The sequence below is a fragment of the Monodelphis domestica genome, chromosome 6, assembly GCF_027887165.1.
Source record: "Monodelphis domestica isolate mMonDom1 chromosome 6, mMonDom1.pri, whole genome shotgun sequence".
Taxonomy (NCBI): domain Eukaryota; kingdom Metazoa; phylum Chordata; class Mammalia; order Didelphimorphia; family Didelphidae; genus Monodelphis; species Monodelphis domestica.
In genome coordinates, this window is record NC_077232.1 from 24,939,984 (window position 1) to 24,956,515 (window position 16,532).

General features: G+C 32.2%; 2 protein-coding genes across 2 annotated transcripts; both read left to right on the plus strand.

Moving 5' to 3' along the window:
- The first annotated feature begins 927 nt into the window (after positions 1 to 927).
- LOC100020363 (olfactory receptor 4P4-like) lies at positions 928 to 1,857 on the plus strand. The gene has a single exon (XM_001372859.3). It carries the CDS (start codon positions 928 to 930, stop codon positions 1,855 to 1,857), a length of 930 nt encoding a protein of 309 aa, XP_001372896.3.
- A 1,946-nt stretch (positions 1,858 to 3,803) lies between these two features.
- Positions 3,804 to 15,090, plus strand: LOC100020332 (olfactory receptor 4P4-like). The gene is made up of 2 exons (XM_001372836.3): positions 3,804 to 3,839; positions 14,107 to 15,090. The coding sequence occupies exons 1-2, from the start codon at positions 3,804 to 3,806 to the stop codon at positions 15,088 to 15,090; spliced, it is 1,020 nt and encodes a 339-aa protein (XP_001372873.3).
- The last annotated feature ends 1,442 nt before the right edge of the window (positions 15,091 to 16,532 follow it).

Here is a 16,532-nt window from a genome sequence, read left to right on the forward strand (position 1 = left end):
TAAATTAATGTGTATTTGAAACTAAAGAAATTAATGAATTTTAATGGTATAGAAACATTTATTGGATGGACAATGAATTTTAGAATATTTTCCACATACTGTAATATTATCTTTGATCCTCTCCTTTCAAAATGTGTAGGGTTTCAGTTATAACAAATCATTAAAGTATTAAAGATGATTTCACAAGCTGATTCTAGTGAACAAAATCCTCATGGACCAGACTTGGGATATATTTCTAATATGTCATGACTGATTTCTGAATCTTTAATTGGATGGTTCTTAAATATTGTGGAAGTCAAAAATCAAGCTTTTACTCTGATCTGCAGTCTGAAAGCTAGCAGACCAGTTCTGTAGGTCCTTTGTAATATCAAAGACTTGCATTTGCAAATGCAGGGGCCAATGTGTTGAAAAGGAAAGGATTTCACATGTGCTTCTTCCTGAAGACCTGGCTATACTATTGTGACCATCTGTTCCTTTTGCTTGTCATTACTATGTTCTAATTTCTGATGTGCTGACTGTTTTGATTGACATCCTCAATAAAAGATATTCATCTCCATCACTCTCTCTCTCTCTGACCAGCTGAAGAGGAAGAACTGAACTGTTGACATGCTGAGACCATGGTAAAGTTTCCTTCTTCCTCTGATCCTTTTATAGCTTACTCTCCCTAGTCTATAAACTTAACCCATTTCTTTCCAGCCTACAGCTTCCCTTCATATGTGATTCAAACTCACATGAGAATTGTATGTAGAGTGGGTCTCTACAAAATGTTAAAAAATAGATCAAATTTAAGAACAAGGTGTGAAATATAGTAATGATGTGGCATTTGACTTTTCCTTCAGGAAAAATTATTTATTTAATGGATTGATCATGCTCTATATCTTTTCAGGTTAATTAAAATTCTGGATAATAATTTCTTACTTTGAATACATGGAAATTCATAATAATGTGACTGAATTTATACTCTTGGGACTTCTCATGAAGGAAGAAATGAAAACACTATGTTTTGTCATTTTCATGGCCTGTTATTTAGCAATCTTACTGGGGAACTTCATTATCTTCATCACTATCACATACAGTCATCTGATGCAGCAACCCATGTACTATTTTCTTTGGCACTTGTCTTACATGGATCCATGTTTCACTTCCACCATAGTTCCCAGGCTTATCAGTGACTTTGTTGCCAGAAGGAATATCATTTCCTACAATTCTTGCATGACTCAACTATTTACTTTTCATTTACTTGGAGCTGTTGAGATATTCATCTTGGTGTCCATGGCCTTTGATCGCTATGTAGCCATCTGTAAGCCTTTACACTACATGATAATTGTCAACAGGCAGAGATGTAACATGCTGATCCTGCTTGCCTGGGTGGTGGCATTTTGGCATTCCGTTGCCCAGCTCTTTATGATCCTGAGGTTACCTTTCTGTGGCCCTAATCAAATAGATCACTATGTGTGTGACTCAAAACCCCTCTTAAAGCTTGCCTGCACAGACACACATATTGCTAGCATTTTAATCATTGCTAACACTGGAATGGTTGTTTTGGCAACTTTTCTGGTATTGGTTGCATCTTACATTATCATACTATATAACCTTAGGAAGCACTCATCAGAAGGTAGGCGTAAAGCCCTCTCTACCTGTGCTTCTCATGTCATGGTTGTTTTGCTATTCTTTGTACCCTGTATCTCCACCTATATTCTACCTCCCAGGTTCCTAAATAGTGATAAGGAGTTCTCAGTGTTTTATACTGTGATTGCACCTATGTTAAATCCTCTTATCTACACACTTAGAAATGCAGAGATGAAAAATACCATGTGGAAGGTGTGGTCCAGAAAATTGGCTTGGTTATTCAAATAAAAGAGACAAATTCCATTGTGTTATTGTCCCCTCCTTTACATTTACCCAATTAAGAGAAAACCATTTACATCATAAAATTTTCAAGAATAAGCAGTACCTTAGTTTATACTGACTACCCTCATCCCAGAATACCAGGCAATATTTTATTTCAAGGCTGTCCCAGGACATTCCTGAATCCTAAATGGGATTTTAGATATCTAGTATATTTATGCAGCCATTGGCTCTCATCCTTAGATTAAATTCTCTGAAGTATAGATCACTTACAATCCATTTCTACTTAAACATTAGCAGTTTGATTGCTTTTATGAAGAGTTGTAAATAATGAATATACAAGCATATTAATTTACCCTTCATTCTCTTTGGAGGGAAAGGGGATTAGGCTCATAGTTTAGCTCAAGTGTTATAAATGTCAAGTCTAAGATCCCTGTTTGCCTTAAGTATAAGAGCCTCTTGACTTCGCAGGACTTCCCTGCTAGGCTGACTCAAGATATCATCTTGCTTAAAATTCTGATGTATATGTTATTATGTCTAAAATCGCCAGGTGCAGTGAGGATTGCTCACTGAATCTAGATGATAAGAAGTGAAAATAAAATTGAAGAAGACAACTATCTGAAACCCATTTCTCAGAGTGATGTGGCTAAAATTGAGATCAAGGGAAAGAACACCCCTCATTCTTCAATCAATAATTCATTCAGTTCATGGTGCTCAGGCTGGGGGTTAACTTTTGACCTCTATACAACACTAAACAGGGAAAAGTTCATCAGATTTGAAAATGTAGCTTGTTCTGGTTTTGTAGCCAATCAATAGAAGACATGGTCATTTGGGTGGAAGATGAATGGAGAGAAGCAAGGTTTTCCATGTTAGGCTATCTCAGAATATTACAAACTTCCATTCTATTTCAAAAGACCATCAATGAAAATCAACATCCAAATGAATGAAATAGATCTCCTCCTTTAATTCCTACAAAGTACTTGCATATAATAGACACTTAATAAATGCTTATTTAACCAATTATTTGGGGCTAAAAGAGATTGGTAATTGGTTTCCTTTGTTTTCTATTATACAACTCAGTCTGCCAAGTATAACATGCTTTTCTTTGCAAAGATAAGTAATGTCTAAGGACAGAACCAGTCTAATTAAAATTCATGAAATCATCAATTTCGCATTGATCTTCTTTAGCCTGTCCTATCTTACCATCTCCTTGTCATTCTATCTTCTCTTCAACACTGACTTAGGCCAGCTGATGGTTTGTCCCATTCCTATTCTTTCTCTATAATGTCTGCAGGAAAATATCTTTAAAAAACATACTCCTAGATGGTAAAGATTCTCATTAGAAGTGTCTGTCAATATCTTATATATATATATATACATATATATGTATATATATGTATATATATATACATATAAATTAAGTGACAATGAATAGCCTTAGGAAATATAAAAGGTATTCCATAACAATAATACTATTAGCTAGGTCAGGTCAGGTGGTTCTCTGTGTTATAAGTTTGCAAAAATACATAAAAATATGTTTTTTTTCAGAGTCAAGTGTTTGAGAAGAATATGTGGGTCATGAACTGCTTCTTATATTTCCCAGAGAAGAGTAGACTTAGGAAAGAACAATCATTAAGTCAGAGTCATTCATTAGTTCCTACTCTGTTGTAGGTACTGTGAAAAGCACTGAACATACAAAAAGAGATAAAAGGCAGCCCCTATCCTCAAGGAGCTCATTGGAGGAGATAAGCAAATAAGTAAAAAAAAAGTTTTATACAGAATAAATAGTAAAGTATTAAGAGAAGAACACTAATAATAAATAATGAAGAGGGTGTTGGGAAAGGTTTTTGATGTAGGAGGAGTGATTCTAGTAAGTATTTGAAGGAATCCAATGAAATCAAAAGTGAAAAAATGAGGAGGGAGGACATTTTAAGCTTGGAGGAATTCCAGAGAATATGATCACAGCTGAGAAATGTAGTGACTTATTCGAGGTACTGCAAGAAAGCCTGGCCACTGTCTTAAAAATAAGTGGCAGGAAATAAAGTGTAAGATGACTAGAAAGATAGATGTGTGTCAGGAGAGGTATGAAGAAAGTAAGGAAAGAGCCCTTTACAATTATGTATAGTTAAGCAAAGCAAAGTACATTTAAATTGACCATGTCTGAAAATATTGATTATTCTGAATCCTAAGTCTACCATCACTCAGTTAACTTGGATGCTTCTTGAAGTATGCTATGTCTTCAATTCTATGGAGAAGTGGTAGATTATTTCATTGAATAGATTTCATTAAGAATAAAAATTATCTAATTTATCTTTCATCATTCTTCAGTTACTTTAAATGGTCATAATCTATTCCTTTATCCATTTTTGAAAGGCATTGTCTCCTTATTTTGCAAATGTGTTTATAGTGTGAGTATGTAGAGATATGTGTAATGTATAGGCTGTAGATGATGGATGTAGGTACTATGTATTGAATTATATAATTATACACAAGTACATGATTATATGTGTGTGATTTTTGCCTTTAATATTATAGAGTAGAATACCAGATTGGGGGATCATGAAGACCTGAAATTATATTCAACTAAAGATACTTTCTATAACTGGCCTTATCACTTAATAAAAAATGTTTGCCTCAGTTTCCTCAATTGTAAAATGAGGATAATAATTCCATCAACCTGTGGGATGTAACAGTTAAAATTTAGGGGAGACGGGGAGACTGAGGCATCTGAGGCAGGTAGAAATTAGTTTCTCTCTGCAAGAAGTATTATATTTTTTAGAGGTTTATTTAAGGTTAAAGATTAAAGAATATACAAGTAAGAAACATGTGCCTACACCAGAGGCCTAGACAAAATAAGCTCACATCACGCAAGAGATGAGCCTGCTCCAAAACGGAAGTCCAAAAAGATCCAAGAGAGAGGCCCTTCAAAAGCCTTTGAATCAGCTTAAATACCTTCTCGATCTTGGCCCAGGTGAGATTACAAGGCATTCTGGGGAAGTGGAGCAAAGGCTCGTGGGGATTGTAGTCCTGTATTCAAGTCTATTTTTTACAGGGAATTGTTATATCAAATGAGATAGAACTTATAAAGTGTTTATTACAATGGATTTACATTATAAGCACTACATAAAATGTTAGGTACTATTAACAGCTGTTAAATCAAACTTCTACTAGACCTCTTTTCATTTTCCCAGCAGTTTTTGTTGAATAATCAGCTTTTATGCTAGTAATGGAGGATTTTGGTTTTATTGAACAGAGTTTATGTTTCTCTATTTTTTATTCCAAATTTGTTTCTCTAATCAACTTTTCTAATATTTAAGCCTACCAAATAGAATTGGTGATTATTTATTTTAAAAAGAATTTGAAATTTGTTACTCTGAAACCTCTCGATTTAGGAAGATGAACATGAGGAAAGGAAATTTAATTTATATAAATCCATTTTGGGAAATCTAAGCAGAGAAATGTTAGTCTAGGCTAGTAAGAATCCAAGTCTAAGTGCAAGGGGTAAATATATGATTATCTCTAAGATACTTGATTGTGTCTCCTTATAAGTCAAATGAATCATTGAGATGGAATTAAATATTACTGAACATACATTTTGTATATATTCTAAACTCCTTCTTCCCATCATACCCATCCACTAAAATAAATCATTCTTAGGATAAGTGGACTATACATTGGGATATCTAAAATTCCAATAAGCTTTTGTGAGTGGTGAGGGGAGGCGGAAGGATCCAAAGTGTATGTAAATGATAAAAAATAGTCCTCAACATATGTGATAATGAAAGAACCTTGGCTATGTTAGGAAAGTTAAAAAAGTTATCTCCCTTGGCACCAAAATATGACTTCTACCTGTAATAGTGTTTTCCTTTGGTATCTTCTACATGTCTCTGGGAGTTCATTCCCTAGTCACACACAAGCCATTAAAATCAGTGTTCAATAAGTTTTTGTGGGAGGAAATTTATTTGAAATGCTTAATGCATATATAGCCATGGTTTTGATCACATGATGACATACTTCAGATTTGAACCGATGGAGAAAAAAGAATGTGTAAAAACTGAAATTCATCATGTTAATGACTACCTCCTTCCAGTTGAAGAAAGAACTTTGGGATGAAATAGACATACATCAAAATTACTTTTGAGATATTGTGTTAATCCATATTTCCTAGCATTGTTTGTCCTTGATGCAGTCCATTCTTCAAGTCACCAGGATTGTTTTTTATGAGAGAATATAAACCAGGTATGTTCCTCCATATGGGAAAAATTGAGGATTTTCTCCCCCCATTTGCCTAAGTACCAAATATCCATATTTATTTATTTTTTTAACTTTGTATGTGGTATATTAAGCTATTGATATCAAACTTGACTTCCAACTTATGATTCTTATTTCCATTACTAAGATGGTAAAGAACTAAATAGACTAAGCAAAAACATACATAGAATTCAGTAATCAACCATCCTTCTACATCAACTCAAATTCCATTCTCAGTACTATCATTGTCCTCTCAAAACTCACTTCTTCCAAAGTTGCCCATCTTTCTGTAGAAACTTGACAAATTTTATTCCTAACATGGATGATAGTTTTTTTAGCTGAGAAATAAGCAGACTTACAATGAAAACCTCATTCAGGTAGATGGGAAAATAGTACTTTGTAAACATCGATATAGTAAGGAAATATGGCCGATGTTTACTTTCTTGATGCCCTTTATATCTTTCAAATAATTTTCATATTTATTTATTTATTTGTTATCTTATATTCATATATTAAATTATTTGGATATCCTTGAGCAGGTTGGCCATTACATTCATATATTTTCTGTAGAGAGATAAGATACAACCATTAATCATATTATATGTGCTAAAGCATTTTTCTTATACGATTTTATCTCATCTTCATAAAAGAGGAAACAGAAAAGGAAGCCATTTTTATCACTTTGCTAAAATAGAAAATTGAAATGAGGAAATATTCCTTTATGTTCCCAAATCTACATTAAATATCATAGTATAGCAAGGAAAATCCTGGGTCTCCAGTTCACTATCCTGCATTATTTTCACTACAGAAAACTCTCCTTCTTCCTTAGCAATTATCATTGATTCCATAGCCATAATATAACAAACAACTTTAACAACAGCAAAAGTTTTCAGCATATATATTTTTAATACTTATATTGATCAATATCATTTAACTCATATCACTTCAATTCAATTAATATACCACTTGTTTTCTCTCTACAGATCATATGACTGGCATAGTCTGACCTGTTGATCAGGACTTTTAAAATGTTTAATATAATATCAATATTATTACATTGCACATCCTGTTCTTAATCTCCTTATTCTTATTCTTCTTCAGTTTCATTTTTGAACACTGAAAACAATCCTGTTTTTGTACTCTGAAAATACTTTTGATTTTGAACATTGAAAACTATTACTATATTTTAATGGAAAGAGACTAGTAACCAGAAACCTGGTTTGGATTCTTTGTTCATTCAACAATGAGATTTGAGATTTTGCTCAAATCACTTTTTATCAGAACTAGTTTCTACATATTTAAAATGAGGAGAATAAATAGGTGGTTCTTTAAAGTAATTTCCAAACATACAATTTCATCATCTTGCATTTTTTATCATATTTTAAAGGATTGAAATCATTTTATTAACAGTTATATGAAGTACTTCCTCGACAAGTATTTTGTCAATTAGCATGCAAAACTGCTGGGAAAATATCTAACATATTTTATATATCCTTTGTTCTGAGATTCCATTTTATAATATTCTAAAATTCCCTATCTATTGCTTCTTAGCCTTATTCATAATTTTACATGTCTAAATCTTGGAAATTTACTGTTAATGTAAAGGTAGGCTAGGAAGTTGTCAAACTAATATTTAATTAACAATTAATCAAATATTAATGATAGAAGACTTAGAGGAAATATTTTAGAATTCATTTATACATATATAATTATAAAATAAATCAATCAGAATGAAATGCAATTATCAATATATTTTAAAAGAAAATCATGGTCCCCAGATTAAGAAATACCAACATAGAGAAAATAGTTAGCCATTCTATATTTTATTCACAAGTTTTTGCAATTATTTTACTCATTTTTTCTTTTATTTTCCTGAGCCACTAAAAATATTATCCCCTAAAATGTTCAAATGCCAACTAGGGTAATTGATGTATCATATGTGCTTCATGAGATAAGGATTCAATGAACATATCTAAATACTCTATTTTATCTGGTGGGAGAACTCAAATGTGATATTAGGTGAAAAGTATTTTGCTTAACTTAAACTTTTATTTCCACTGTAATTATTTAATTCAATAATAATTTACAAGATATTTATTTAGCACCTACTGGAAATAAAGTATAAAAAACCATGATAATTCAAATATAAAACTGACCAAATCCTTGACTTTACTATTCAGGTCAAAAAATGAACTCTGTAAATAAAAAGAAAAATTAGATCAGCAAATTATTTGAAAGATGAGCAAAAGTAGTGAAATTAAATCTCAGCATATCAATGATGCAATTTAAATATTTTTTGAAAGTTACTGTTCAAAATGAAAGTAGTAAAATCCCTTTACTCCCCAGGATATTTGTAGACTTCTTTTTATGAATACAGTTTGATTAAAATCCTGATTTTTCCCTTCCAGCTTTGAAAATCTCTGATGAATATTTGAGAAATTCCTTTCTATAGTGATAGTGGTGATATATAAAATATTCATACAGAATGTAGAATAAATTATATATTTGGATGAATTCAAGAATTAGATGATATCTGAACAGATCCTTGAAGAAATACGAGATATGTGTGAGTAAAATATATTGCATATATTGTTGTTGTTGTTCCATTTGACTCCTGTATCAATGTTATTGGCAAGGAACCAATGTTTCTTTTGATATTTAAAGTTGAAGACACTAAGATTAATTAAGTTTGCCATGGTCACACATAATATCATTGTCTGAATGGGTTTCTAACCCAGACTTCAATATATTACAAATTAAAAAGACATGAAAAGTCTTTTGAAAAGAACTGGATTCCATTTTCCATGAGAATATTAACTTTGGATAGATAGTATTCACTAATCCTTTCCCTTTTTTATGCATTTCTTGGTTTCTTCTGTTTCTGTCATGCTCTGTCTCTCTGTATGCCTTTCTCTGTATATGCATGGCTCTACATCACTGTTCCTGTCCCTTTCTCTGTATTTGTCTGTCTGTCTCCCTCTCTTTTTGTGATCTTCCTCAGACTCTCTTCTCTTTCTCTGTTTCTGCCTTTCTGTCTCTCTACCTCTGTCTGTCTGTCTCCCTCCCTTTGTGCCATTATTAAGTAACTATATTACATTAGAAAATCATACTCTTTTGAATAAAAATTTCTTCATTTCAAAAACTAGAGTGTTGGAAAAGATAGATTATTGATAATGTTGCTTTTAACTCCCAATGTTGCTTTTTGTACTCGCAAACCCTATATCTAGTACCCTGATCATCCCTTTAACATCTATTCAGGTTCCTTTCTCATCAAAAAGATGAAACTTAAAAAGCAGAGGTAAGCTGCAAATAAAATCAAAGTTATCACTTCAATATGTTACAGAAGTACGCAAAATCCTCTTGCTTTTTCAGTATTCGACATAAATCATCTTTAACATATCAACCTCTGGCTTAAAGAATGACATAAACTATTGGAAAACTCCTTAGCTTCTTTTTTGTTAAAAGTTTACTTTTAGTCATCATGACCAGATCTTAAAATTCTCTCATTTAAATTTATAGCAAGTGAGAAAATGATTATCCAGGATAAATTGATAAGAAAAGAGTAACTATATGAAAAGGTCCAAGGCAGAGTTTTTAATGTGTTTCAGTTCTTTAAAAGAGAGATTTGGGGGCAACTAGATGGTTCAGTGGATTGAGAGTCAGGCCCAGAGACAAGAGGTCTTGGGTTCAAATCTGGCCTCAGATACTTCCTACCTGTGTAACCCTGGACAAGTCACTTAATCCTTATTGCCTAGCCCTTATTGATCTTCTGCCTTAGAACCAATATCTAGTATTGTTTCTAAGACAGAAGGTAAGGATTTAAAAATAAAATAAAATAAAATAGAGATTAATGAAACATTTAACTCATCTAATTTTGAAAGCATGCCAACATTTATTAAATAACAACATTCATAGTAGTACAATGTTATAATCTGTAGAGAGAGTTAATCTAACAGCTTGGCAGATCCAGGTTCAAATTTTACCCCTGTTACATAGTTCTATGTCCTTGGAAAAACAACTAAGGCTATAAAATGCAGAGAACATATCAACAGCTTTGGTAGATTAAGTCTCCATTTTTGAAATTTCAGGTGAAGTGAATTTATTCCTTTCCCTCTTCAGTCAAGGTAATACCAAGTTCTGGAAGGCTATGCCAGCCAGTCCCAAAGATTTTTCAGTTACTAGGAAGCTGGAAAATCTCTGTGTATCAATGCTGGAGAATGGTTAATTTTTATTCTTCACAAAGACCATTCTATCTTCTGTCTGTATTTGCACAGACTATTCTCTATCCTTTCACGATTCTTTATTATGCAGTTAGTGATAACTGATGACAAGGAAAGGGAGAGTTACATAAATATTATTAAACATTACTTTTTTTCTGTCAAGAATAACCTTTGAAGTAGAGATTATTGAACAAATGTTTCCTCTCAAAATTGAAGTAAGGAGGTAATAACAGCTCATGTATCTGCCCTTGATGAATTCAAGGCTCCTGACTATGATAGTCAATATCCTTGGGAACCAAAGGAATAATCAGAAGTAATTTCTGAGAAACTATACATGATATATTAAGAATATGGAAAATGTGGGAACAATAAAAATGGAGGACAAGATATTACAACTTAAAAAATAAAAAGGTCAAATTCTGAAAATTATAGGCCACTTGCATACTTTTAATTGACTTTTATTCTCAGAAAAAATTCTGAAATAGATAATTAAAGATGATTACCTGAGATCTAGTAAGTAAAACATTCCTAGCTGTATGACTCTGGGCAAGTTACTTGACTCCCATTGCTTAGCTCTTCCCACTCTTCTACCTTGGAATCAATATACAGTATTGATTATAAGATGGAAAAGAAATATTTTTTAAAAGAAACTGAAACTGTGATTATAGACAGCCAGACTAGTTTCATCAAAACTCATCACAGACAGATCATTTTTGACATGATTAATAATTTTGTATAGGACATCTGTGTTTGATTATTGTTGTTTCATCATTTCAACTATGTCCAACTCTTAGTGATTTCTTTGGGAAGTTCTTGGCAGATATTAATGTCCATAGATCATTTTACAGATGAAGACTACTGAGTTAAACATATTTAAATGACTCATCCAGTGTGATATAGCTAGTAAGTGTCTGAGCCCAGAGTTAACTGGGGTATTTCTGATTCTAAAATTTTATCTATCTTCCCAAACTCATATGTTATCTTCCAGGGATATATCACTCTTTTTAAATCCTTCAGAATAAAGGAAAATTTCCTGGTCACTCTAAGTTTGAAGATAATAGTCTACTTTCAGCAAATTGCCTTTTTCTCATCAAAATGTGACTACATAAATGTCAGTCATTGACAGCTAGTAAAAATAATCATCATCACACATTGGAAAAAGATCTAGTTTGACAGATAAAATAATGTTCTGAATAAATATTTTTTTATGAGTAAGATGCCTAAATATGGATAAAGAACTATCTTACTAATATAAGTCTACTACTAGGATTTCAGGTCCCTAGGATTTCAAGTACTCAGAATCAAGGAACTTAAGGAGTGCCAATTACCCAGCATATATGTGATTCTAGGGAGATTCTAAATTTGAAATTCAAATGTGTTTGTTTGCCTCTTAGCTGTATCTCTCACATAAAATCTCTCATATTCTTCCTTTTCCTCTGCCTCACCAATATTTATCCCCCAAGTCTCTGCCTTTGAAGATATGAATGGGTTAAAAATGTTTCAGTAAAATAGAAATTATGTTTAGGTCATCAGTTGTCCTTTAAGAAATGCTCTAGAACTGGGAAGAAGGACTGTACTCGTTTACTTAAGTTTCATCACGATTGTTGATAAACTATTACATTGTTCTCATAAAGAAGATGAAGACATATGGATTATATGAAAATACAATTAGATGGATTAAGAATTGTTTAGGTAAAATATATCAAACTCATGGTGTTCCAGAGGCAAATAGTTGGCATACAAAACTCCCAAGTGTTTTCCTCAAGTACACTAAAATTTTATTGGGAAATATTTAGGAAAAAAACAATAAAAATTCAATAAAACATAAATAATATAACTTTGTGATTTCCCAAGTCAATATACAGCTCACAGAAATCCATTCTTATATGAGCTTGACATCACTTAAAAATGTGGACACAAAGAGTCAAAAGCAGTCCAATAAGTTACAAAATCACAGATATGCAGATAACACAAAACAAGGAACAATAACTAAAATACTAAATCATAGAACCAGGCTCTAAAATTATGTTCATAGATTATACCATTGGATTGAATTAAGATCAAATTAAGTAGAAATGAATGTAAGATTTTACATTGGTTTATAAAAATTATAAAAATTAGCTTTGAAAGTATACCTTAGGAAAGGAATGGTTCTCTACTCATTTTTATATGTGATCTGTGGGGTTCAGTGGACTTTAAATTCAATATGGATCACAAATATGTCAATTCATTGCAATCTTGGTCTGCAGTATAACAGGCATAGATTCTAGTAATAGGGAAGCAATAGTTCCCAGTGTTCCTTATTCTTCTAAGATATTACATAGAATATTATATGCCATTTTGATGGTGTAATTTAAGAATAAATAGACAATTTATTAAATTATTAATAATTTTATTATAATTATATTAAATAAATTATATAATATGCAATGATATTTATATTAAATATATAAATAAAATAAAAATAATTGAATAAATTCATAATGATTAATAAATTAATAGACTGATTTAATAGACAACATATAAAAGATAATAGTCACCACAGGGAAAAATCTTGAGTCCACATCATGTGTGATTTTTTTATTGGTCTAAGTTTACTTTTGACAAATTCCCTATCTTTAGCAGAAGATTATTGCTTGGATATGTTATAGTGTTCATTCTCTTTGTTTACTGACTGGTCTAGGTAGCTTTTAAGGCTCTTTTAAATCTTAAATTATTTTTCTGCTTTTTGGAATCATGTTTTCTTTTCAGCTCAGTTCAAAGTATGATGACTATAATAGTCTTTTCTTGATTTCCTTGGTGGATAGAACTCCCTATCCATTCAAGAAAAAAGACATATATTTATTTTTAATATTCATTTAATATTTTTTTTATTTTATAAGCATCCGTAATGATTTCACCTTTTCTGATCCATTAAAAAATAAAAATAAAACATTTGTAAACAAATGTGCATAATCAAAATGAATTCCTACATTGGCCAAGTTTTTAAATGCACAATTTTTTTAAATGGGATAAATCTGGTTCATTTATATTTGTGTTTCTTTGATATTTTTTCTCCTATTACTTGGAATTTAAATTGGTATAATTAAATAAAATTCTGTATATAACAGTTTAAATTCCAAGTATTGAGGTAAAAAAAAATCCAAGTAACATGAATATAAATAAGTATATATACTTGATTCATCAATAAATAGTCTAAATAGGAAAGGAGAGACAGACAGACAGACAGACAGACAGACTTGTGAGGACCAAAATGGAAGAGAATCAAGAAAACAGAGGAAAAAAATAGGGAATACACGGGGGAAATGTAGAGTCAAATGTTACAGAATGAAGGACAGAAAAAGGATTTAATTCTCTTTCCTTCTCTATTTCCCACACTCCAGTTTCAACACACATCTACTCAACACCAGTTGCTCAGAAACTTGCTGAAATTATTCATACCCTGGTCCTCAACTTTTAAAGAGAATCTCAGTATTTGTTACCCTGAAATGAATTTAGTTTTCCCTTCCATACCTTAGTTCTTGAGTTCATCATAATCATGAAATCATCCCATCAGTTCTTTGGTCCCTGATTCCCTCTCAGAAATGGCAATAAGTTTTTAAATTTCCTATTTCCAATTAAAGTGTCTTGATAAAGCTTATTTGGTACATCTAAATTCCAGTCTTCTCTCTACCTTGGTATGCTTTGTAATTTTCTTACAGTGTATGTTTCCATAATAATTGAAATGAGATGTTTTTATATTCCTGATAAAATGAAAAGATAACTGTGATGTTCTATATGATTTCAGATCAATTGTTTTTTTCTCTGTGTGCTGATCACCAAATTCAAATACATCAAAATGCAGAGCAATGTCACTGAATTTGTTTTCTTGGGACTGTTCATGAACAAGGAAATGAAGATTTTAAGTTTTGCATTATTCTTGTTATGTTATTTTGCGATTCTTTTAGGGAACTTTGTCATCTTTATTACTATTTCTTATAGTCATTTGATTCAACAACCCATGTATTATTTTCTATGTCACCTATCTCTTATGGATTTGGGCTATACCTCCACCATCATACCCAGGCTTATCAGGGATTTAGTTGCCAAAAGAAAAACCATCTCTTATAATGGCTGCATGACTCAGCTCTTCAGTGCTCACTTACTGGGTGGTGTTGAGATGTTTATTCTAGTGTCCATGGCCTTTGATCGCTACATAGCCATTTGTAAACCCTTACACTACCTGATAATTGTGAACCGGAAAAGATGCAACTTGCTAATCTTACTTGCCTGGGTTGTGGCCTTTTGGCATTCTATCGCCCAGTTATTTATGATCCTTCAGTTACCTTTCTGTGGCCCTAATCAGATTGATCACTACATATGTGATGTTAAACCCCTGCTGCAACTTGTCTGCATGGACACAAGAACTGTCAACAGTTTAGTCATTGCAAATACTGGAATGGTAGCCTTAGTTACTTTTGTTGTCTTGGTGTCATCTTATATTGTCATATTATATAATCTTCGAACACACTCATCAGAGGGTAGGAAAAAAGCTCTTGCTACTTGTGGTTCCCACATTATGGTTGTGGTGCTTTTCTTTGTGCCCTGTATCTCCACTTATGTACCTCCCCCCAGAGCTGGAAATAATGACAAAGAATTTTCAGTCTTTTATACAGTGATTGCACCTATGTTGAATCCTCTAATTTACACACTGAGAAATGCAGAAATGAAGAATGCTATGCAGAAAGTGTGGTCTAGAAAAAGGCAATCATTATTCAATTGCAATATATGAATTTCAATTTTTTCTTTTCCTCCATCATCTCCTATTCCACATAACCTTTTGGGTGCTAGTGAAGAATTGAGCACTTATCATCAAATTGTCAGGAAAAATGAGATCTTCAAAAGGTTACCACTCCCTAGTTGAGGATGAATTAAACTATCAGTTACTCAAAAGAAAACATTTATTAATTTCTTAATGTATACCAAGCACTATTGTTTGTATAGGAGATGTAAATACTACACCCAGTCTAGCTCTTTCTAACATTAATTTTAGTGAAAATAGAAAGGGAAATGGTGGCAAAGGAGGGACATTTTCATCCAAAAAGTTTCAGATATTAGATGAGGTCATAGAGTAGTAGACTGAAAAATTTTATCCAGCAATAATAGAATTAATTTGGTGATGGGTCATAGCTGGAGAAGGTAGGATCTAGAGAGAAGAAAACAGGAATGGCAATTTTTTTTATTTTTGCCAAGACTGTGGAACAGATAACTGGAGAAAAAGAAAGTGGTGAATCATGGTGGACAATTCTTACTTGAAATAATAGCCTGTGGAAGACAATAGTGCAGTGGAACATTTGAGAGAGAAGGTTCTCCAAAACAGCAAGCTACTTGAAAGTCTTTTAAAAAGGGCATCAAGTTAGCACAGTAGATACAGTTCCAGGCTTAGAGTCAGGAGGATCTGGCTTAAAATTTGGCCTCAGTTCCTAGTTATGTGACCCTAGGCAACTCACTTAAGAATGATTACCTACCCTTTCCCACTCTTCTCTCTCAGAATTGATACTAAAACAGAAAGAAAGGGTTTGAAAAACTTAAGAAAATAAAGTCTATTAATAGAATGTGGTACTAACCCATATCATTTGAGAGGGTAAAATGTTCTAGAGGACACTCCTATAGGAGTTTCAATGATTATATATATATATATATATAATCATTAACAAATACACACACACACACACACACACACACATATATATATATATATTTGCCCCATTTTCTATTTTGTTGCCTACTGGGAAAACAGTGGATACACCATTTAAGGATTACAGAAGTGGCATCTTATATTTTTGGGTAAATATCAGTCATCTGAGAATTAAGAACAAAGATTCATAGAGTAGAGAAAATATATGTGATGCTTCCAGATTTATCACCTCCTCCCTGCAATGCTTTTCTCTACAAAGCTACATATTGATTCCACTTTTTCTCATCTATAATCTGTAATTCTAACTTAATAGGTTATTAAAAATGAATAAGCAGAGATGAGCATTCATAACAGTTACATTATCACTATTGCTTAAATATGCAGATTTGACACAATCTATGATGAGTAAGGGAAATTTTTTCACTTTAAACATTATTTTATTTGGTCATTTCCAAACATTATTCATTGGAAACAAAGATCATTTTCTTTTCCTCACCCCCCCTTCCCACCACCTCTCCCATAGCCAATGCACAATA

What these genes read in the sequence shown, in the direction of transcription:
- LOC100020363 (XM_001372859.3), top strand. Translation starts at nt 928, where the DNA reads ATGGAAATTCATAATAATGTGACTGAATTTATACTCTTGGGACTTCTC.
- LOC100020332 (XM_001372836.3), top strand. Translation starts at nt 3,804, where the DNA reads ATGATCACAGCTGAGAAATGTAGTGACTTATTCGAG. An exon ending in AATGTAGTGACTTATTCGAG is followed by an intron (nt 3,840 to 14,106) that starts GTACTGCAAGAA and finishes ATATGATTTCAG; the next exon opens with ATCAATTGTTTTTTTCTCTG.